Source organism: Camarhynchus parvulus, chromosome Z, assembly GCF_901933205.1.
Source record: "Camarhynchus parvulus chromosome Z, STF_HiC, whole genome shotgun sequence".
Classification (NCBI taxonomy): domain Eukaryota; kingdom Metazoa; phylum Chordata; class Aves; order Passeriformes; family Thraupidae; genus Camarhynchus; species Camarhynchus parvulus.
Genome location: NC_044601.1, coordinates 36280806 through 36304998, shown reverse-complemented (window position 1 = coordinate 36304998; position 24193 = coordinate 36280806). Strand labels below are relative to the sequence as shown.

The window sequence follows — 24193 nt, the reverse complement described above, 5'->3', positions numbered from 1 at the left end:
CCTGTAAGGATGTACAAGGGGGAAAGCAAGGAAGAGGAAGGCCAAAGAAAGGAACAGGTGTTGCAGTTGTGAGTAAAATAATATTTAAATTGAAAGGAACCCCACCTCAAATATTGCCCTACATAGATGCAGTTCCAAAGAGGTAATGGTGCAGTAATTTCCTTGACTTTAAAGGTTTTCTAAGATTTAAACTTAGGAGAAATTAAAAAGTGATAAATTAATACCGAATGGCAAAACCAGAACACAATTATAAAATATTACAATACGAGAGTAAGACCAGTTATAATGGCAGTGACCTGGAGGCCTAGGTTTATGATTCACAAGGCTATCCTAGCATAGCTCTTCTGTGCATCTCAGATGAGTGTGACGTGCCCCTTCCACAAACAAAATCAGCTCCTTGTTGTTTCTCCATGTGCAACTTTCTGCTTCAGATGCAGCTCAGAAAGGCTCCTGAAGTATGTGAATCCCTTCATGAAGTGCCAGAGTACCACTTACTAAGTTACAATTACAGTCTAAAGGAAAAAAAACCCTGTACTTCTTTTTACTTGATTCTGAGCTACAGGCAACTAGCTCAAGAATGAGCTGAAGCCTCAGCAGTCAGAAATCTCTACCTCAACAACAGCAGAGGACACCTCCATAGGGATGACCCATAGTGTCCAAGTTATATACTGTGAATTAAAGGAAGGGTATGAACAGCATAACCAGGATCACACCTTTCACTGTACACCAAACCATTAAAGATAAATACAAAGTTAGATTTGCAGATTTGCCTTTGAATAATTCCATTGATGACAATTTAAAAGCTGTATTTCCTTAAAGATCCTAAATGCCTTTGCTAACTCATGGCTTATTCCCATTAGATTTTTCAGGAATTTCCATGCTTCATGTATACTTATTTAAGTAATGAAATGTTCAAATGTTCAGAATGGAATAGCATGGCACAGCATAGAACAGTGTAGTATAGACTGTTTCAGTTGGCAGGGGCCTACAAGGATCCCACTGTCTGAACAGGGCTGACCAGAGAAGTTAAATCCTATCATTAAGGGCCTCTTTTCAAGTCACTGACAGGCACAGGGCATTGAGAACCTCTCTAGTAATCCTGTGCCATTGTTTGGCTATCCTCTCAAGGAAAGAAAGTATTCTGAATGTCAGATCTGAACTTTCAATATTGTGAGAGTTCCAGAAATATTGGCCTAGCAGCCAAGGTCCCCCCAGGACACACCTCTGTTCCCCTGTGCAACCCCAGGGTGGTGGTGCCTGGCCTGCCCTCGCAGCTTTCTGCCCTCACCATGTTCTGCTTCTCCCACCTGTTCCAGCTGCGTGCCTGGGGCTGTTCCAGTGCCTGGGGCCATCTGGAGCCATCTCTTGGCATGGGAGCTGGACCGTCCTCTGTGATAGCAGCAACTCCTGATATGAAACCCAGCAGCTGCCCTCTGTCCCTCTGCTCATTTTGCATGGCCAGCTTGGCTGCAGAAGGGAAGGGCCCTGGGGAGCACAGAGGAGAAGAGGTTTTTTGTGAGGTGCCCTCACAGCAAACAGCGCTGGTGGACATCCTGCAGAGCTTGTGATGGGGAGGGCAGTGTGGGGGGTGGTAGGGGGTGCTAGGGAACTTCAATGAAGAGTCACAGAATCACCAAATCATTTAGGTTGGAAGAGACCCTGAGATCACTGAGTCCAACCTTTGACTGATCAGCACTAACAGCCAGATCACAGCACTGAGTGCCACATCCAGTTATTTCTTGTACACCTCCAGAGACTGACGCCACCACCTCCCTGGGCAGTTCATTCCAAGGTTTAACAACCGTTTAACAAACATTTAACAAGGTTTAAAATTCTGCCTGATGGACAGCCTGAACCTCCCCTCTGACAGTTTGAGGCTGTTTTCTCTTGTCCCGTCACTTTCTGCCTGGGAGAAGAGACCCAGCTGCACCATCCTTTCAGGCGAGTGTGGGGAGCAGTATGGTCTCTTCCTGAGCTTCCTTTACTCCCGGCTGAGCAAACCCAGCTCTCTCAGCTGCTCCTCACAGGACTTGTGCTCCAGACCCTACCTCAGTTCTGTTGCCCTTCTCTGGATACTCTCCAGCCCTTCAATGTCCTTCTTAGTGTAATGGGCCCAGAACTGGGGACAATCACTGCCTGTCCTGCTGGCCACACTATTGCTGGTACAGGCCAGGATGCCATTGAACTACTTGGCCACCTGAGCACACTGTTGGATCATGTTCAATACCCCCAGGTCCTTTTCCACTGGGCAGTTTTCCAGCCTCTCTTCACCAAGACTGTAGCACTGCATGGAGTTGTGGCTGAAGTGCAGGACCCAGCACTTTGCTGTGTTGAACCACATGCAATTGCCTTTAGCCTCTCCAGATCCCTTTGCAGAGCCTTCTGACCCACCAGTAGATTGACTCTCCTACCCAACATGTTGTCATCTGGGAACTGACTTGGGGGCACTTGATCCTCTCATCCAGTTCATTAATAATGTTAAACAGGACTGATCCCTGGGGCACCAACACCGATCCTTGGGGAATCCCACTAGTGACAGGCCACCAACCAGATGTGCTACACCAAGGTTTGTGATCCTGTGCTATAATACCTGCCCTTAGCCTTTACAATCATTTTAAGTTTTACCTGTTAGCCTTCTAAAACGTTGCAACATGGTACAGCAGCATATTAATTGGCTAGCAAAGTAAATATTCTCAAGTAAAATGAATAGCCTAATTAAAATGGTTGCATAATCCTGAAAGAGGGTGTGAATTCTCTTACTGCAAATACTATCTTAGGATGAAAGTTGTGAGTTTCCTATTTACCCTCAATATTATACTGAAATAAGCTGCTCAAATATTTTGCCTTATTAGTTTTAATAGCTGAAAAAATATCTGGTTCTTTGTTTAATGAGAAGCAATAACCTGTTTGTCTCACAGGTGAACTCTATAGATGGTTCATATGTTTGATAACTAGGAAACAGTCAATTGGCATTTTAACCTCAAGATTATTAGTTTAAATTTAGACACCTCAAGGCTATTGGTCACTTGTGTTTGCAACTTACAGGGTCATATTTATACTGTCAGCAAAGCCAGCTTAGTGCAGGAGCAGGCACTCTATGATAGCAGGCTCTCCTGAAGGAAGCTCCCCACTTGCATACCCTGCTGAAATCTGACAGACCATAGAGGTGCAACCCCTTGTCTTCCAGATGAGAGATGACATCTGTCACCAGGTGGAGAAAGAGCAATGATTTCCCTTCATTGAAGTTACAAAATCTGCAAAAAAAGAAGCATTATAGTGTAATTCCTTTGAGTTCTTAGTTGCCAAGTAATTCTTGTTAAATGCCTTTGCCTTCTTCTCTCTTTCAAAAGCCTAGGCAGACATGCCTTCCTACAAATCTTGTCCCCAAACAAACTTCAGATGAAAAAATCCACAGGTGCACACCTTGACTCAACCTGGAGCAGTAAAATCAGTTTTACCTAAGTGTTGAAATAAATTTATAATGTAATTTTGGGTCTCCTAAATCAAATGGTGGAGCTCTCCCTCTTCCAGAGCATCCAGAGTCTCTTGTTTCTTCCATAAATCACTTTTCAAATATTTCAATTGTCTTTCCTCACTCAACAGATGGGGAAATCCACCTCATTCACACACCCATAAGTGAAGTCTGGCCCCTCTTCAACCAAGGCAGAGCCCTTCCTTGCCTAAGAAGCAGTTTCCAACCTCTAGCTTCCAGTCTCCCTGCTTCCCAGCTTCTGTGGTTTACAGCCTTGCTCTCCAGCAGGTTTCATTAGGCTGCAGTATGTTAGGCAGTTGGAGCCTGTGAAGTTGGATCCCCTGCAAAGATTTGAGCTCAAGGGATGGAAAGACCAGAGAGAAAAGCCACATTTTTTCTGCTCCATTGTGCAAAAATTTGCATCCACTGTGCACGCTTGGCATTCTAATTCATCTAGGCGATTCACAGATCTAGTGACTTTAACTGGTAGCTTGAGTTAAGCTTGGAGAAGAGCCTGTGAGAATGCTTGGATTAGCAAAACAGGCTAAAACACAAGCTGCCTTGTGTTCTGTGCATCATTAACCCTAAATACAATGTTCTCCATTGCAGCCTTACCTTGCACCAATGGCAAGGTGCTGCTTTTCAGCTGCTGTGGCAGCTTAAACACTAGTGACCCACCCAATTACAGCTGTTAAAATGAGAGTGGAAATGTTCATAAGGAGAGCTGTGGTAGGGTGATAAGTGGCCCAGATGGCGCTGCAGACAATCAAGTATCTGAGCCAGAGATTTCTTTCCTAGTGTCTATAGCAGCAAAATTATTTCTGCAGTATCAAATATGCCAGCATATACATTAAACTCATTAAACTTTTTTTTTTTCCAAAGCAGAGTACTGCTTCATTTTTGTGCTTAATTAGCTGAAATTAACCAGGGAAAGTTAAACTGGGCGTGTGTTTTTTCCAGCCACTCAAGCAAGGTAGTGCTGTTGCCTGGCATGCATCCTGTTCGAGCAATAAGATTCAACATGTTTGCAACAAAGAAGAATGATTAAATGGAATTGGAAAGTAGTAATTGTTCTCATAGCTTGAAGCAGACATTAAAAATAATTACAATTTGGCAACGGTATATTCAGATATAAACAGTCAGTGTCTCAAATGCTCCTTGGGAGTAAAAGTTAACAAAAATGAAACACCTGTTCATATATCAGTGCTGCTGCACTTTAGCAGCATGTAGCATTCCTGAAGCTGTTAAATACATGCATTATGCCAACAAAAATTTGGCCACATGTTTACTTAAGGCCTGAATAACTATGGCCAATCTCTGGCAAAAATCAGATCAATTTCTTACCTGGGGTTAATCACACTGACAGCAAAATGATAAGAAAACTAAACATGACAAGTAGTATTATGTAAATAACTATTGTTGTTGCAAAACAATGTTTAAAGGAAAAAATCCCATGTTCTGACGGACAGAATGTATTGATTTATTTACATGGTTTCCAGCTGTGTGAATGGAGCAGCTCCCATGGATGGCTGGACATAAAAGATGAAGTGAGTGAGTTGAGCTAAAGCAAGGTCTAAGTGAGCACTATTCTCATGGGCTGTATCCACAAGAGCCAAATCTGCAACCTGACTCAGGCTGGCTAATCCTGAGGGTGTGAGGGAGAGTATTTTGAGTAGTAAAAATATATGTGTTGAAGTTTTGCAGTTCAAGTCGTTTAACTCTGCTTTTCTCTTTTGTGGTTAAACTTCCAGAAAACATAAAATTGAAAATTGTATTTGTATTTACTCTGGCCATGGAAAGTAAAGCCTGAATTATAAATTATCTCAAGACAGGTTTGGGTTTTTTCCTTATGAGACATTTAGAAGTCTCATGTGAAAAAATAATCTAAAGGTTAAAGGATAAAGTGAAGGACTGCTGGCTCTGTGGCACTTAGAAGGATGCTGGGCAGAGTATCTGCACAGGAGAAACCACCCTGCGGTTTGCGACGCGAATGACTTCAGACAGATGTTGTTACCCTGTTCCCTGCTGCCCACTGCAGCTTCTCCCTGCCTAGTGAGGCTTGTGCGGGGCACAGGGATCTGCATCCTGGCCGGCAAGCAGCAGCACGCTTCACGGAGGGAATTTTGTCAAGAGTCTCCCTTCTTATGGACGGCTGTAGTTTTCAGAACTCAGAACACATTTATTTTTTCTTCCACAAAGTGGAAATACCAGACTGATTCCGTTATCCAATTTAGAGTGCAAATTCCCACAGAGATGGGAAAAAGACAAAGAATTTCCTCCCATGTCTAAGAAGAAATAACCTTATATTATATAAAGTGCTTTAGTCAACAAATTGTTTCATTCAGAGTGATAATGACATGGATAACCCATTCCTAAACCTATCCCCCAACATGCAAAGGTAACAGAATCAACAGGCAAGGATCAGCATGCTACCCTTTAGACAGGGCAACAAATGGCTCCTGCTGCAAATGGGCAAATCTGAATATCCCATACATCCCAAATACTCAAAGATCTCAGATTCATGCTTTAAATCAGAATGATTGCATGGTTGCATTTGCAGAGATAACCAGCAGTAAATAAAGAAGCATTCCATAAACAAGCAAATCCATAGCCAGTAAGTTATAATATTTTTTTATTCATGTTAGAATTTCTATCAGTGTTTGAACATTAATATTTAGAGAGTTTGTACAATTTCCATTCAAAGCTTAAAATGAGAACCACGCTAGATCACAAATGGTAACTAAAACACAGTTCAGAATTGTATGAATAGTCACACTCTCTTTCTCTCTTAACACTGTTAAACACTTTCTTTTCTCCAGGGGGTTTACAAGGAAAAGTGTGCACTGTAATTGTATCTCAGCAGTGTTCCAAAACATAATGGTATCATCATTACATATAAACTCTTTAAAAATATACTTCTGTCAAAAGACTTGATGACTACTATGTACACTACAAAAATAAATTTTCATATAAATAAATTATATGGCATAATTTTATCTTTGTAACTGAAATGACACAAACCCACTCCTACCAAACAGGCAGGCAATGAGACCCAGTTTGAATATTTTTTTTCCTTTTAACTCCTTACACTAAAAGCTACAACAAGTCCATAATGTAAATGTTATATACTCTTTCCTATTTAACATTAGTAAGCACTCTATACAAATAAAAATCCATTAAACAGTAAAAACATAACTGTAATAGTGTTTCCAATAGAAATAAAATCCCTGCATTTTGTTTGTTATAAACTGGCATGACAAATACTGTAAGAAAAACATTCTTATGATACAAAAATATAAATATCACCCATGATTAAAAAAGTTAAGAAACAAAACCAAAACAAAACAAAGGTTGCCAGCCACTGAGTTCTCCCCTTGCCAATGTGACTATCGAAGAAGAAGGTCTACATTGTGCACAAAGCAGCAGACAGCTCACTCACACACAAGCACGCAGGAAGACTCGGGCAGGGGCAGGTGGGAGACACTGCAACTTGCCCTGGGCCCCTTGCCTCCCAAGGAAGAGCAGGAAGCAAGGCAGCCTGCGACACGGCGTGGTGCCAGTGGGAGCCCTGCCAATCTCTGACACGTGAGCGCACAAGTTTGGTGGTTGAAGGCGGCTTCCAATTAGTATCATACAGTTTTGTTGCAGAGTTTGTATGATCTGAGGTCACTATGCTGCTAGTGCTAAATTGAGGCCCCTCATCTTTTTGTCATCAAGAGTTTTCATGTTAGACAGTGAACTGGACCAGTAGGCAGTTGCGACATTAACCCTTGGTGTGCACTGAGACAGTAGCTTATGTATCACGGGAATGACACCAGGCTCTCGCCACCTGCTCTTCGAGCGTTCACATTGGAGATCTGTAAACAAGTGCCTCATATCAAAGTGTTTTCAAGTGAGAAAAAAAGGCATGGAATTTTGTGCATTCTAATTATCCCCATTCGTTTTGCTGGCAAGGTCTGTAGGCAAAGATAGACTCCCTGAAGCCACTGGAGAAAAACACTTTCCCATCAAAGAATTGGCCACTGCTATTCAGGTATACATAAAGAAAAGCCCCACCACTGCTGTGTTTAGAAACTGAATATTGGTTGTGTTTGGCTCTAAATACAAAACTGAACATCTACCTGCTCTAAAAAACAGCTTGATGAAGGGCAGAAAAAGATAAAAAAAGAAGACAGAGAAAATGAAAACTTGTGTTGCATTATTTTAAATTAAGGTTCTTTGTTCCTACGGTTTGTTTCCAACTGAAACACAGATTGCAGTGTTTTTCCAGACCCTTCACCTGCAGCAATCCCCTTTTAGTTTAAAAACAATAGTACAAAAAGCTAAATTAGTTTCGCAAAGAGATCCCAGTTTAGCTGTTATAATTAAAAGTGCCAATGCAGCATGGGAAAACACAAACAATAAAGAAAGTAACTACCCAGGCCTTAAGTGTCATTACCATCCTGGCCCACCAGAAAGCCATTTATATTTAAAAGTGAATATACTTCTTTTTTTAATCCTTCCATTTGATTTTTTTTACTTACTATTAACTCCTTCCTACCATGAAAATAAGGTGACCAAAGATATTGCTTTCAATGCTGTTAATGACTCAGCTAAGCTGTGGCTCACCATCAAACAATCCATTATCCAGCTTCTGATCCTATTCAAAATTAACAGAATCAAAACAAGGCAGATGCTCATTGTATTTCTATAACCACCAGCACCCGTCAACATCCAGCACCTTTGGAGGTGAAAAAATAATGGTTATCTTGCTTGCACTTACCTGGCATATTTTGCAAGGGAAAATAAAACCTCAAAGCACTACATGAACTGTAATTAAGCCTCACAACATTCCTGGGAGGTAGGTAAGTGTAATTATAACCATTTTACAGAATGAAAAACTGAGGCATGGGCAGTTAAGTGACTTGACTAAAGTAATGTGAAACAAGTCATTAAGGGTTTGGGAACTCAAACATAATTCTAAACCTCAACTCCTTGTCTTCTCTAGTATTTTAGTTGGGCCTTTGATGATGGCAGTCTATAGTTGTATATATTGGTAAACAACAACAGAGTTTTCACTAGCGCCTACTAACAGGGAAAGCCAGACTCACATCAGCATCAGTGGGTTTGTAAGCCCACCAAGTGTTAACATACAGTAAAAGAGAAACTAGAGTACACCAGGAACATGCACACAAAAGCATGCATGTTTCCAGATGCACACTTGGACACATACAGCAAAACAAAACCTGCACATAGCTAAGTCTATTTAAGCCTCCCAGATTAATTCGCTTTTCTTCATATTTGCTTATTTTAAAAATTACCACGCATAGCGTGTTTGAAAGTTAACAGTAACATTTCATACTACCACAGGGTTGTGATACACAAATTTAAAATATTTTAAACAGACATGTACCTTTTAAAAAAATCCTATTACATAAGCAATATTTGCATAGAATTATACAAGTAAATTATAAAATATTTAAGCAGCAGCAACTTACGCTGAAATTTAGAACTAGATTAAGCTTAGTTGTGGCACAGATATCAATGTACAAAAAGTACAAAGAGCACACAATTTTGTCCCCATTCTATTGCCCAAAGGCAAATTACTCCAGACTATACTACTTTACATCATTCTTTTGTATATTACATATGTGTACATCTTTTAAATACTTAAAAGAATTATTTAACAAAATAATACAATAGGTTACAGTAACAGTGAACTGTTGTCCTGATGCAGCATGTCCTTTTTTACAACTTCAAGCAGTTCTTCTCTTCAAGCAGTTCTGGAATACAGTTTTCCATCTTTGGCCTCTTCTTTGCTTCAGTTATTACCCTGTACAAATAAGGAGAGAGAAAAAACATTCACTAAATTTCAAGAAAAACAAACAAATCAAACGAAACCAACTCATTTCATGATTCTTGTGGTTAGATTTAGCAGTCAGGAAACGCTGCCTCTACTTTCATCTCAGTCATTAATTTCCTGGCAAAGAAATACTGAGGCCAATTAAAAAAAAGTTGATGCTTTAATTTCTAAATTCCCAGTTTTAGATAGCTGTGAAAAATTCAGTCAAAAATGAGAAGTATGCTACATTGAATATTGAGTTTATTTAAGAGTCTCATATTAACGTACACTTCAGCTTGAAAAAACTAAGCCCAAGTTTTTTCTTATTTTGTGGATACTATTATTTGTCATATTTCTAGACTGCAAGGCTAAAGGCATTCACTCCTATTTATGCTTTGGGATGTTTGGAGAGACATTTTATAATACCGAAAGTGGTTTCATTTTGAATTATCATAAAAATTTCTGCCAAAACTCTGTGTGTGTGCATACACATACATGCATGCGTACGTGCAAAATATTCTAGAATCAAAATAAAATTACTTGCTCTGCTCAGACTGCTGTCTGTCACTGAAAAGCTCAGAGAAGCAAAGAGAAAAAACAGTAATCCACAGATAAGTAACTATTCTAACACCTTCTTTTTCCCTGCAAGAGAAGAATATAGTAAAAATAATGAGAAATAGTTTCTCATGTAAGAGCCCCAAGAAGTTTCCAGTGTAAAAACTCAATGGGCAGCTCTATCCTGTGCAAACCTGCAATTGCCACTGCAGATGCCCCTGACACGGCAGAGGTCAGCTCAGACACCTCCAGCGTACGGGGTCACTGGGGACGTCTCTGAAGGCCCCTCCAAAGAGCAGGGGACACTGCTGAGCAGAAGTCCACTAGGCATGGTAGGACTTCCCACTTCTCACCTGGCTCATCTTTCAGAGGGATTCAGTCCTTATTATGGACTTTAAATTCTTTCACAAATTATTTTATTCAAGAGATGATGTCTCCTGAAGTAGCTGGCAATTTTTACACTCTCCTAGGTACTGTCATTTTATATAATGTTTTAGAGCATGCCTGATTCAGGGATCAGAGGACAAGACTTACACAATGGTAAATGCAGTCTGAAGAGGTTATAAAACACCTCTGCTTTATTTTCTTCATATAGTAAACTGGGATTGTATGATGTACTTATCCATTTTGCAAGGCTCTTCGAAGCAGTAAATGTCTGAATGCAGTATGACTTCCCAGTGTTGGAGTGCTCTATCTCAGCCAACCTCATGTCCAGTGCAAAATGTACTATATTCACAATTAGCAGATTTAAGGTGATCAGCGTGACCTGTAAGTAGTGCTATCTATGAAAAGTTACCTCTGAGAAATTTAATTTTCGTCTTTCTTTTGATCACACCATTGCCAGACACAGGCCAAATCTTGCAGTTACACAGGATGGACCTACCTTATTGTGAGCTGTTGCCAGGCATCCTCTCCTCACATTCAACATCTTGCAGTTCTATAACTTCCACTTTAGAATTTCTTCTTTCACACCGCACATTAAAAGGCACGTGGGGGTCCTCAAATGGCGCATGGCCGGCCTCGTGGTGTCCCTCGTAGGATGGAAAGCTCGCTCCCCGAGGGCTGTGGCTGTGCAGGGCAGGGTGGACAGCAACAGTGACTGAGGCCGAGGCAGTCACAGTAGTGATGGGCTGGCAGTAGGCGGCTCCCGCGGCGCCCGCGGCCCCGAACGCCGGGCTCCGAACGCTGTGCGAGCGAGCCTTGTGGCCCAAGCGATCCCTGCTGCTGCTGCCGCTGGGCCCCGAGGGCCCTTCAGTAGAAATTTCAAAAGCGTCCTTGCGAGGGCGGTAAGGAGGTGGTCGCGGCCCTTCCCTCGCTTCCCTTTTGGGCTGCCTGCCCTGATGCCACGGCTGCTGCGTGCTGGGCTCCGGATTCGGCCGCAGCCGAGGGCTCGGCTGATGCCTGGCTTCCGGCTGAAGCACCTGAGAGAGACACGCACGGTTACACCTCTGACACAGCAAAGCAAGCAAATAGCACGCTTGCTTTTTTTTTATGCTGGGAATAATTATAATAATGCTCTGACTCTACAAAGGGAATGTTGTGGAATCTGATAATTGATTTTTCCATGGTTTTTGTCTGAAGTTTTTAAAACCTGGAAAGCACATCTTCAGAGAACACAGGATGACGGCTGAAAACATTATTGTAAGCTTCCTACACGCTGGTCCATCTTTTCAAAGGGATGGGTGACAAGCACTTGGTCTTAACTCAACAAGCAGAATTGCAGGCATTTGGAAAAGGCTACTCCATGCAGGGAACATAAACAGGATGTTAGTGGGGTAGTTTGTATTGACTGTAGGAATCTGTTTTCTGATTTCCATAAAGAGCGTGAAGCACAGCAGCTACATCAGTCAATAAACCGTGACCAACTTCAAATGTGGCTGTGCTTGTACCTATTTCTAGGCCTCTGCTGAACAAAACCAGATCCGCATTGCGGCTCAGCATGCAACATCAGCAGGGGTAGGAGACAGAGCTTTTTCACTTTCCTTTGAAATTGCAATTATGCCAACTCAGTAGCAAGATGCAACAAGGCCCAAGATTTGGTACAACACTTAAACTGCTTTTTTCTAGCTCTAATCTTTCTCTCCAAAATGTGCTGCCACAGAGAGGTATATTATAGATTTCCACAAGGAGCTGTGTGAAAGAGGCTGGGATCTTGTAATGTCTCCTTCTCTCTCTGAAAACAGTGATGAAACAGACTGAGAGCTCTCTCTTGTGGTTGGTGCCAATAGGATGTAATAGCAATTACCCATGCCAAATGCCTGCTTTTGTACCACCACTTTACCCCCCAGCTCAGTTCTAAAGGAGAGAATGAGGGAAACCTTCACTCCCTGTGAACAGGTTTTGGCACAAAGTCACAAAGAACAATCCCTCATAAAGAGTTTTCCATGAAAATAAATAGATCTTTTTAAAAAAACCCAAAAAACAAAATACACCAAAAAACTTCTTCTTGCCCTCCTGCTAATACATATGAAAGCTACTTACAGTGGATCTTGCAAAGAGAGGATTCTCAGTCGCTTCCACTATTACTTGATGGGCTGGTGCCCCAGGACCTCGGGTGGTCTCATACTGATGCAGCTCTTCACTAATTCCAGACACTGTGGTTTGAGAGCTGTACTCAGAATCAGAGGAATCTGAAGCATTATTTGTGTGGCCAGGTGGCAGTGCAAACCTCACAGTACCGGGGGGTGGCTCAGGAGATGGTGTGGGCAATCTGTCCTGTCCATTGGCTGGAGAAACCTGGTGACAGCAACACTTTCAGTTACATTCAGCTAGCTTTACCCTTTTAATCACTAGAGCTTGACAAATGCAAATAAACAATGTTCTGCCAAATACACCCTGCCATGCCATTACAAGCTTAGCAACAGTTTTCTGATGAACACAGATACTGAACTGAAAAAATTAATGGAAGTATAAAAGACATGACCTCCATCTGCAGATACATATTTAAACAAGACTGCACAGATGTCCTTCCGAATATCATTGTATCAGGAAGAGTATGTGCATGCACTTGCAAATATAAAAACAAAAATAATATGTGGGCTCCCCTCCCCTTTCAGCAAGCATTAGCAATGATTTTCATAAAATCATCTCAGTGGGTTGGGACAGTGTTACTCCATGTCTGTTTGCAACAAGAGGTGGATACACACATCACAGCAACATATATGGAAATAACATACACATTCACACTGTTTGAGTAATAGATAGGCCATGCATATTGTTAGGAATTAGGAAAGTACACACAGTTGTCAAAACTGTTTTACTAATATTAAAAGAACCCAAACACTTCTGTGTGTACCAGTGCTGAATACATACCTTGTGTTCTATTCTTGTGCACACACATATATATAGATACATGGAACATAGCACACTGATTCTATTGACACATGATAAAGATAACCCCACATAACACAGTAATTGTATTAACTACAAGGTAGGTAATAAATGACCAACAACCAGATATAAAGTTGGTATCTGTGAATCCTGGAGTCTGGACTTGGGAGTTTGTACTGTAAAGTCATCAACATTTAAGTGAAGCCTTCCCCACAACAAAAATGCTACTTGAGGCCAGAGAATGCCACAGGGAGAGGTGGCTGGGCAATAGGGACCTTCTGGCAGACCAATCCTGGTTATCAAGGTGTGGTCTCTCGACCACCACTGTGTGTGTTGGTCCACACAGGCCTTCCTGGTGGTCTGCTCAGCTAAACACTTCTAGGAATGCAACAGAGCCACTGAGGTAGGAAAATAGAAGTTTTGTGTACAAAACAAACTATCTTTTGCAAAATATTGTGGCAAATCAGTATTTTACAAACTTGTTTGCATATTACATTATTCTACTAGTATAAATAACACTATCAGGTTTGCTTATTGTGACTTCTAAAACAAGACTTATTTTTAAAAAATACTTTAATAAAGAATAGTATCAACTATGTAACAAACAGCACTTTTAATAAAAATTTACAAAGAAGCCTGACAGCAAGAAACTTAATCCAAGAAAATTTAAAAAATATTTCCTAAAACCAGGGGTGATTGAGGGGGATAGCAGTGCAGACATAATATGATTTTTCTGTTCACCATTAATTTTACTGACCTCAGGGTATGGTCCAAAGAATGAGAGAAGAACAGGAAGCAGCACCAATCCATTGAGAACTCCCAGAATGGTTAGGATTGCCAAAACAGCAAAGAAATACCTGAAGTACAGTTTAAATGGTTTGGGGGAGAGAATAGCCACTGTTAGAAACAAGGGATTACAAATTACTCCTACATATGTTAAAATAATACAGATACTAAATTAACTCTAACATATTACTAACATCAAAGGAAACAATTATATCACTTTCTATATAAAATATAGGGGTTTTTACCTTTTGAATTAGAGAAGCTACATTCCACAAAGTGTTAGTTGAAAAGGAAAGAAAAAAATTAAATTTGTTAATTTCCCAGAATTTGAAAGCATGTAATGTTGTTTATGAATGTGTTACACAAACACAAAAATATGGAATGTGCAGGGAATGGCTGAATGGATTGAAAGCACAAATACAATGAAAAGGGGCCCCCATTAGTGAAAACCCAGCAGAAGCAAACAAATGAAGTGAAGGGTGTAGAATTTAAACAATTTAGAGTAGAAGGAAAAGAAGCCCTCTTCTCCCAGCAGCTAATCCACTGTGAAATGCTTCTGCAACTTACAGCAGAATGTCTAATTAAATCTACAGTATATCAGGTAAGGGTTTTCCTTGCCGTTCATTAATCAAACTTAACGCCTAGAATTCTGTGAGTTCCAGTTTTACCAAATAGCTTGAATTGCAACTCTTTTACAACACAGGAACCCGCTTTCTGCAAAGAAAATGCCTATTCTATAGTAAGCTTCAGCATTGTACTGAGTAAGAGCGCTCCACAATGGCAGAGCTGCATTGCAGGCTAATCTTTTGTTGAACAATTTAGCATCTCTGAATACTCTTGTTTTGCGTCAGCCAATTCAAACATAAAGGCTGAAATACTATGGAAGAAGAGAAAAGTGCACAAGTAGTTGTCCTTTCCCACCACTGAGGGCTAAGGTCTGGGATCCTTCATGAATACCAAGGTAAACCTGTCAGTAAAAGGAAAGTCTTGCTAGTTGGTATTCGGCACAGCTGGGGCTCAGACTAAACTTAAGGCTGCGTTGTAACTAATGATTTCAAGGACTCAGTCTTGGTAAATTCCTGAAGGAGAAGGCAAAAGAGGAGAACAGAGGGCAAGTTTGCTACTAATGGGTCCGCTGATTACATTGTCTAGCTGGCAACAAACTTTACTGCCTCCCTGCTTCCACATCTGATCAAATATATCAGACTCCTGTAAAACTATAAATATCCTGCTATTGTAAACATTTGGGAATTTCTGATCTGCATTAACAACAATCAGCAAGCTAATCTACTCTACTAACATAAACCACCAGAACTTTAAACTGGGACACAGATCAACAACAGACATTAAAAACATTTGCATCTCATCCATCTAACGTTAGAATAAACAGGAGGATTATGGCTTTGACCAGTTGGTGTATACAGTGTCTGTTAATTTACTTAATCTTCCACATTGCTGGACTAATCTGTCGCTTTCCGGAAGTTGAGGATCTTCTTCGCCCACTCTAACAATGCTCAGGCTCCCCATAGTTTATTTTATTATATTTTTTAAACACAGCAAACTGAAGTGAGATTGTGCTATAAAAACAGAAACTGATGGCCAAAAAAGTAAAATAACATAAGTTGAAAAGTTGAAAGGCTCATTTTATAAACTGAGAGCACATCCAATCCAAATTTGGTGCGAAGGGCTGCTACAATCTTCCATTTGCTATGACACAAAAACATGTGCCAAAATCTCATCTGTTAAGTAGGAAAGTAGCACACCAAAAATATACCGCTGTAAATTTAGGTTAGATCTATCAGTAACCTACTTGTATGTCAAAATGTTCTGACCCTTATAAAACCAAGTCCTAAAAGAAAAATTATAGTTCTTCAATACCAATTCAATAAAGTAAAAAAATAGTGATTTGGGGGGGAAAAATTTATTTCAGCATGTGGAATACCTGTATAGTAATAATCTTCATGCAGGTTTCACAAGATCTAACTGCAACCCGCCTGCTTTCTTCAAAACTCTTTCATACATAAACAAAAAGCCTGATGAGATTTAGCAGTCATTCTCCCAGTTCCTGCCCCTGACATTTGTTGCTCTTGTTGTCAAATGGATGTCAGTTAAGTCTAGTCATCTATCCAGCTTATGTCTACCTAAGTAGTTAAGCCATCTTTCAGAGCATTTTTATTTGGCCCAGTTCTACCTCAGTTCCATTTTAGGGCTTGGATTATTTTTTTGTGTGTGTGCTATAGTTTACCACAAAGAGCCTGTGTTACTTCTAAGATTAGCCATTTTGCAGAGCTCCACAGGTTGTTTGGAATAGAAGAGGATCTGTTTCATTGCACTTCTCAAATTCCCCTCAAGAAAAGACTTGCTTTCCTCTATACTTGACAAACACACATTCTTAATTATATTCACAAGAAACAGCCTGCTTGTAGTTTTAAACAGAAGGCTTCACTGTACAAATTTTAGTATGAAGTTCTGTGTTTGTATTTATGGTTCCCCAGCTTCCAAACAGCGCCTTCTCCCCCTCACATCCCCCCACCCTTTTTCCTCATTATGTAAAACCTACATAAGGATAGAAGGGAAAGGCCCTGAGAGAGTCACTTGCAACACAGTTGAATGTTTGTAGGTTCACATGTCTTTTGCATACAAATTCTTGTGCATACAAGAAGTCTGGAGGACCTCAAGGCTAAAGGTCAGCTGCAGCTAACACTGGACAATACAAGATGCTTTGAACTAATTCAAACCCAGAATCAGCAAACTTTCTAAAGAGCAACACTTTTGTTTTCGTTCATGCTAAGTCTCAGATTTTCCTGGAACAGATTTTAATGTCAGCAATGGAAACACTACTATGTCTAGCAAGTAACAAGGAGTTAATAAAACAGAGGGAAAGCAGGACCATGACATAAGCATACTTGACACACCATGCACAGTAATAAAATGACAGATTCAGTGAATTGAATAAACATTAAAAGCACACTTATTTTTATTTTTGTAAGAAAGTCAAAACACAAAAATTCTTTACCTGACAATAAAATCAAACTCTGATCCTGCAAGCATTAACACCCCAAGCAGAGTGGATACAGCCCCATCCAGCACTGGTGCAAACATGTGTTCCAGTGCAAGGACAGCCCTATGGTTCCTGTCTCCTATGGCAGTTAAAAACGCCTGTAAAACAAAAAAGTCCATTTCCTTAGGCAGATGTATACAACCTTCCAAACAGCCTCTCTCCTAGCATACACAGGTTTCCATCAGTTAATTACTCTAAACTACAGTTTATCAAAATTATCTCTGTAGCTACCTAACCCTTAAGAGAACGCTTGATCCTGCAGATATACGACAGCAGCTGCTGAAGTCACACAACCAGACTAAGCACTGATAACAGAGTCAGACCATAATAATTCTGGAAGCAATGCCTACTTGCAACAGTGGCCTTTTGTCTCTGGATTTGCCTATTTCCACCTGAAAAGAATCCATATCCTGGTGAAAGCACTTCAGGTGTGAAAATTGCAGGGCTGCTCCTCTCATTCTTGTGGGTCCATGGCTTCTATGACTTTTTTTAACATTTTCATTTCACTCAAAAAAGTTTTTGAAACTTTTAGTACTTCAAAGCCAGTGGTTCTATACATACAAAATTATCCTAGGAATAGTGCTGAACATGGTAGTGCCTGAGCAACAATATCACTAGTGAACTGTCTTCATCCCTACAACTCTGTATGAATAAGCTTTATCAAGAATATGCAAATACTGGTGTTATAAGTTTGTTATAAATTTGTCTACTTTGTATGACGTAATGGTTTAAGAAAACAAGAACCTGACTGATCTTCTTACTGTGATTTGTAAGGGCTCTCTTTAGCTAATTTCCTACTGGCTATTAAGATATGTGCTGAAGCAGCTATCTTCCTCACAGTCCTGGAATTTAAGTCCCTCTTCTCTAGAACTAGAAAAAACAAGGTCACAATTCACAAGCAATAGCAGAAAACTGACCCACAACTGCATTGTGAATCACTCTTTAACTCAATTAAATTTGGCAATAAAAGCAGTACTTTTTTGTTTATACAACACTGATTTGACTATTTATGTGTTCCAAAGTTTTTATCTCCAGTGTCAGTGTGAGAAAACCACTATTTTCAGTTTGCTGGGCATTTTACCTTCAAGCACAGGTGACCCATAAAGTCCTGTAAATTATATTAGTTTCTTCCCAACTAGAAACAACTGTTTTGTCCTTTTTTTTATTCCATTTTTGCTGTTTTAAGTCTTCAGTACTAAGAAGCTGTCATTTCTTTCTTCCTCATCTACACTAACACTTCCCAAACGATTCCAAAGCCCTAGCAAATACATTTACCTCCAAAAGTCTATCTGTAGCAGCAGGGGAAAAAAAGATGCCATCACTTGACGAATTCAATTGTTCCTCTTTAACCTTACCCTACTTCCACTTTGGTTTTTCTCAAAATGATTCTTTTCATTTAGGGCGACTTTGTGTGCCTAACTCTGTACATCATCTAAGCCACTAGATAAACAGTAGAAAAATATTTTCCTACAGACTGCATGTTTGTGCCTGCTATTATTAGCCAATGGCTTCTGAAAAGAAGGTGCAGATTTTACAAATGGAACACTATTTCAAACATGTTCACATTCAAGAAGTCCAGAAATACCAATGACGCTATATCTGATTTTAAAAACTCCTCTGAAGAATTCTCTTTTGCAAGATAGAGAACACACAAGAGGCAACAAAAAGCTGTGTAATGCTGATGCAGCAACACTGAGGCTTCAGACAAGGATCATGAGAGTCTGGAATGAAGCAAGGTGATTTAAGATCTCTCTTTTCTCTACATAATTGCATTAATCAGACAAACAGGTATCACAGCTAATGTATTCTCTCTTGTCTCCTGGGAGACTGACTCAATAGTTAGGAACCACTTCATCAAGATCAACGCTGTTCTATTGAGACAAGCAGAAAGATACACAAAACTGTGACCATTTTCCTTCTGAGAATCATGTCGCTGACAAGAAACTGTAAGGATCTGTGATCTGAGCATTGCCACCATTTCATTCTAAGATGTTTTTAAAGTACTTCTTGATTTTACATACCAAAGCAACATGAACAGTGAATTCCACACCAATGCCAACAGAAGCAATCAGGATAACCACCGGCACTGCACTCAGCTTTATTCCAATTAGACCCATCATGCCAAACAGCTCCACAGTCATCAGAGCCAGCACCACCACCTAGATGATTTCAAACATCTGTTAGTATTTTCTTATATATTTTCTTATACTCCAGACAATGAGGAGAAAGCCATTTCAAAATAACATGGTTACCATAGAACATATTCATCAAAGCCATCCTATATTCACAAAGACAAGCTGTTCTTACTTGTTTCACTATTCTCAATGGCAACGAATGCTGCACAGCCAGTCTAAATTACACCCCAAGAACCAGTTAGCACATGACACACCAGCTTTGTATTGGTAACAATCCATCAGTGATCTGAAAAAACATTTGTTCTTCCTTATCATGGATACTCCCAAAACGTACATTTTTCTTTTTCACCCATCTTTCAGACAATCCTTCCAGATAAAGTATCTTTCAACTATCTGTATGTGAGCTCTCTTTTGTAGAACTGCAAATATAAGTGAGGATGTCTAAAGTACAGAAGAAACTGAATGCCATAATCAGCTGATGTGTCTCAGGTTACAGAGGGACTCTCAGCTTTTAAGGTATTTGGGGGGGATTGGCATGGACAAAGTGAACAGTTAAATATAAGAGGAAGCTTTTATTTTTCTTTCATCTACCTTGTAAAAAAAACTGAGGAAAAGGGAGGGAAGGAAATCTGGAGAACCAACTTTAAAAGTAGCTAAGCCCAGCAGGAGAAAAAAAAATAGACACACTTATAAAAGCAATGGTGGACTCTGAAAATAAACTCCTTTTCCAAAGGAGAAAAAGTATGCACTACAATAAATGATTTTATAAGCTAATGAATCAAGCATAATAACATAAATTGCTTGATAAGGTGCTATGAAAAAATATTCTAGACTAAACATTTACCTTTTAACATACCTGTCATATAAATGTACATTAAAATAAACCTAGTAACTGTTTTATGCTTTTCTACTTCTGGCTTTTTATAAACCATATGATAGTTTATGGAATTTAAACATAGGGACATCATCATTCAATTTAACTTGAATGTTTACTGAGAGGCTTTTGGTGCCTTGCAGAAAGCATGGAGGAGTATTCTCTACAGTTTACAATTTTATGATCTTTCTCCTCGCTCAGTTATAGGCTTTCCACAGTCTGTACCATACAACATAAGCATTTCGGTTTTTTCCAGAAATATTGCATTCAGAAATGGCTGGGAAAATTTATGGACAAGCTAGTCATAAGCAACTGCCTTAAAAATAATTATGTGTGACAAAAGAAGAGAAGGAATACAGAATTAGAAATTGTTTTAATAAAGCTCTTAATTTTCCTCTGTGTCTTTATTTCTTATGTTAGTGTGCATTTGAGCAAAGGTAAAAGTTTATGTACCTTTCTAAGAAACCTTTAAACCTGCAAAAAAGGTGGCCAAAATGAACCCTACCCCCTCAAGTTGAATAAATATATAATGAATGATGCAATATACATACTCCACCAGAGGCCCAGACATAAACAAAACCTTCCCGACTGCAGCAAGAGCTATGCTGAAAGGAATTTGACTTCAACAAAGACCCTTATAATAAACTTACAATGATCCCAGCTGTCCAGGGGTTTAGGAGGAAGAGGGCACACACCAGAAACGTGCAAGCCAAAACCACACTAATGGATAAGAGGAGCCAGTGACGAAGTCCAATGTACTGCTCCCAGAAGAGAAAAGGGTAACCATTAGGGTAGCTGGAGATCCCCAAGCTGGTGTAGTTGTTACAGATAGCTCTCACTTTCTCGATAGCCTCCACAAAGTCAGAAGTTTCACGCAATCCATTGAGGTAGAAAGGAAACTGAGCATATTCTATGGGCTCGGCTGCTGGAACTAGGAAAATGACAGCAGTGTTAAAATGCACTTTTGGGAAGAAGATGATATACAGGTTAGCAAAATACTTTATTCCTCAGAGCAAAATGCAGAAAAGGTGGCAAATTTAAATTTACTTGTTTGGAATTAATTATAGTTTTAAAACTCTCCAATAAAGAGAAACTGAAAATAGTACATGAGATTACTCTATTTTATTATGCAGTGTAATGGGATGAACACAGCCTCTACCAAGTTCCCCAACAGTTATACATAATTTAACAGTTATCTTTCAATCCATTTATTTAATCCTGATCAGTGTTATAGTGCTTTTTACTGAATACCTAGTAAAAAATCCCTAACTGCAACATAAGAGTAGACAATCCCATAATTTAAAAATTTTATCAAAATGCTCCTCTTTTATGCAGTTTCTTCAAAATCAAAGATCATTTCCCTAAGATTAACTGAGATCCGCTGAGACAAAACTAGAGAAAAATTATGCTTGAGCAGGTTGGCTGTTTTTTTAAAGATTTCCAGCAAATATTTGGAAATTCAGACACAGAAATCCACATTCAGATGGAAATTAGTGGAGGAAAAATCCCCAGCATATAGAAGTAATGACTTACTGAATTACTTCCATAACTTTTTATCCCTTAATAATTTGACAAACCAACACTGTCCATACTTCTTTTTGAGTGTAATGCAAGGTCTATTCTATGACTAGAAAAGAAAAGGCTTCTTCAACAAGATTTTAGTTACTGCCACTGTGTGTTCCAACCCTGCAGCTTCATTCAGTTGACTTGCTTAACATGATTTGCCCTATTATAATCTCAACTATAAATTTTCATTAAGACAAAACTTGGCTGACTGCCACAAAGCTCTAGGGCTTGGATACCCTGAAGCATGGTTATCCAACAACATTTCCAAGTGCACCAGTTGTCCCCTATATGCCCTCTCTCCTTCCCTACTGGTGTCCAACTAGCAATCCTCAACTGAAAGCTGAATCAAAGCCAGCTTTTGGTATTGGTGCCAGAAAACAGTGAAGGATGTGAAGTGGGACTTCTCCCCTAGTCCCCTAGAACTCCCTCTAGTTCTTGTACTATATCAGTGCAGTAGCTTAGAGTATGAGTTACTTTGGTAAAAATTTCTTAGATATTAAGAATTGAGAACAACCATGATAGAATTTCAGTAATGAAATTTCAGAATAACTGAGGCAGGAATTTAATTAATTGCCCAGGTTTCTCACACAGGCAGAACTATCAGGTAACACTTTAAAAAGCAATGCTTACTATAAACTTTTAGAGCTTTAAACTGTTCTATATCCCATTATTCAACATGATAAAACCCTGCAATGGTGTCACAGTCTCAGCAGTGCTTGGATCTCCTATGACTACAGCATTGCACAATGTCTTCTCCTACTTATGCTTCCAAGCCCTGTGCAGCATCAGGGGTTACTGGTGCTGGAAGGATGGAGTGGGAGCACTCATGTAAACTGTAGGATGTTAAGATGAAACACTACTTACTCCTCAGCCGTGTTTCTGGCATGTAGTCTGCTTTGTCATGGACCCACTCCGGGCGGTGCGGGCGGATGTTGGCCTGCGAGGCAGCGTAGGCCACAGGGTCATTGCTAACCCACGCTGTCAGGTAGATGTAGAAAGCATTTGGGTTAATGATTCCATCCGCATCCACCAGACGCTGTTTAGTCAACTGCAAAACAGGGAAAAAATTAGAAGCCTTTCAGAATAAGTTTTGCTTTCAGCAGTCTTGCCATAATGCTTTCAACAAATGGCCTGGAGGTGCAACGCACATATAGGAGGGTAAAAGCAAGAGAAGATGAACCTTCACTTGAAGGGACTTATCAGTAAACTATTGTTGGACAACAAAAACAAAATCTAAGAAAATGCAGTGATAGTGGTTATTTATAAATTAGTGCTCATATAATATTTACAATAACCAGTAAATCAACAGATGGTTCCAGAATACACTGAACCAATTAAATCCAAATTCTGAAAGACTGCAGCCAAGAATGAAAAACAACCAAGTTGGAGAAACATATTTAAAGACACAGAAAGAAAACCTGGCAAGATTCCCTATACATGTCTGTGTGCAGTTAACCTCTGTTGTTAACACTGAAGGAAGTGCCACCCAGTAAATGGAGGAGAGCTATAAAAATAAAACAACATCTGTATAAATTTTGCTAACACTTGCCTCCTATGACCTATGTATTCAGAAAATGCCCAGCGTCAAAAAAGCAGATGACTGCCCCGTGTTATTTGGGTCACTGTGGGCAAATGCATCTGTGGGGTAAACAGCAGTGGTATACTTCCAGGGTTCTGTTAGCCAAATCCTGCACAGCTAGAGCTCTTGCAGAAGACTCCATGGGTGAAAAGTATTACTGGGGCTTTTTGTTTTGTTTATTTAAAATTCTGGCTGAGCTCCAGTTCCAGGTCTTTTTAATGAAATGAAAAACAACAGTGACAGCAGTTAAAAAAAAAAAGTTGGATTCCAAGGATCTGGATTCAATTAGTCCACAGGATATGCAACAACTGTATGTCTTCAAGCTGTCTCTGGAACTGCACAGTACAGCGTTCAACCCCTGTGGGTGCACCACACTTTTCTCCCTCCCAGGCACAGGAAATTATATCAGCAGCTGCAGTCCAATTGCATTTGTTCCACAGTGTACCTGGTACACTCTACCAAACAAAATCTCATTGAAGGTTTTCTCTTCTACTCCCTTTCTTTGCCTAATTCATTGCTGAAGCTTCATTCAGACCTGACAGCATGTTGCATGTTGCTATACAGCAGTGTGTTTCACACACTACAGTAACTTTGAACAATGTACTCTGTAAATCTGTCACCTTTAATGCCAGGAAGAAAAAAGAAAGACAGTAAGCAGAACTGCCAAGAAGCTCATTAAAAACACTATTTTTCTGCCTGAAAGCACAGATGATGACTCTCAGAGAAGAGAGGGTATGTTATTGAAGAATTTCTTCTTCAGCATTTGAAATCTAATTTTAGTGTAAGGAGTCATTCCTAATGTATTTCCACTTACAAATGGCTACAGCAAATGCAGTCATGTGCTGTGGTAACCTCAGGCATATTTTATTTAGTCAGCTTTAACAACTGCCATTGGTAGTTCTACAGCACTTTAGATGTATTTAGTGATGCTGGTGCAAGAGTATGATACTGCATGTAATCATTTCAGTCTCCTTCCTCTATAATTCATCAATACATTTTTAAAAATGTTCTTCT

The 24193-nt window shown here is 39.8% G+C and overlaps 1 protein-coding gene across 3 annotated transcripts in view; it reads right to left on the bottom strand.

The window, feature by feature from the left end:
* Positions 1 to 6087: 6087 nt before the first annotated feature.
* Positions 6088 to 24193, bottom strand: part of PTCH1 (patched 1) — a 73372-nt gene continuing 55266 nt past the window's right edge. For 2 of the 3 annotated variants that reach the window (XM_030969541.1, XM_030969540.1), the window contains exons 17-24: positions 22465 to 22648; positions 20685 to 20965; positions 19047 to 19184; positions 16981 to 17123; positions 13936 to 14035; positions 12330 to 12584; positions 10732 to 11269; positions 6088 to 9284 (exon numbers count right to left, since the gene is read on the bottom strand). In XM_030969541.1, coding sequence (XP_030825401.1) covers positions 10733 to 11269; positions 12330 to 12584; positions 13936 to 14035; positions 16981 to 17123; positions 19047 to 19184; positions 20685 to 20965; positions 22465 to 22648 — 1638 coding nt within the window. In that variant the 3' untranslated portion in view covers positions 6088 to 9284; position 10732. Of the gene's footprint in view, positions 9285 to 10731; positions 11270 to 12329; positions 12585 to 13935; positions 14036 to 14209; positions 14227 to 16980; positions 17124 to 19046; positions 19185 to 20684; positions 20966 to 22464; positions 22649 to 24193 lie in introns of those variants that run through there. The other variant, XR_004061527.1, reaches the window with a different exon arrangement.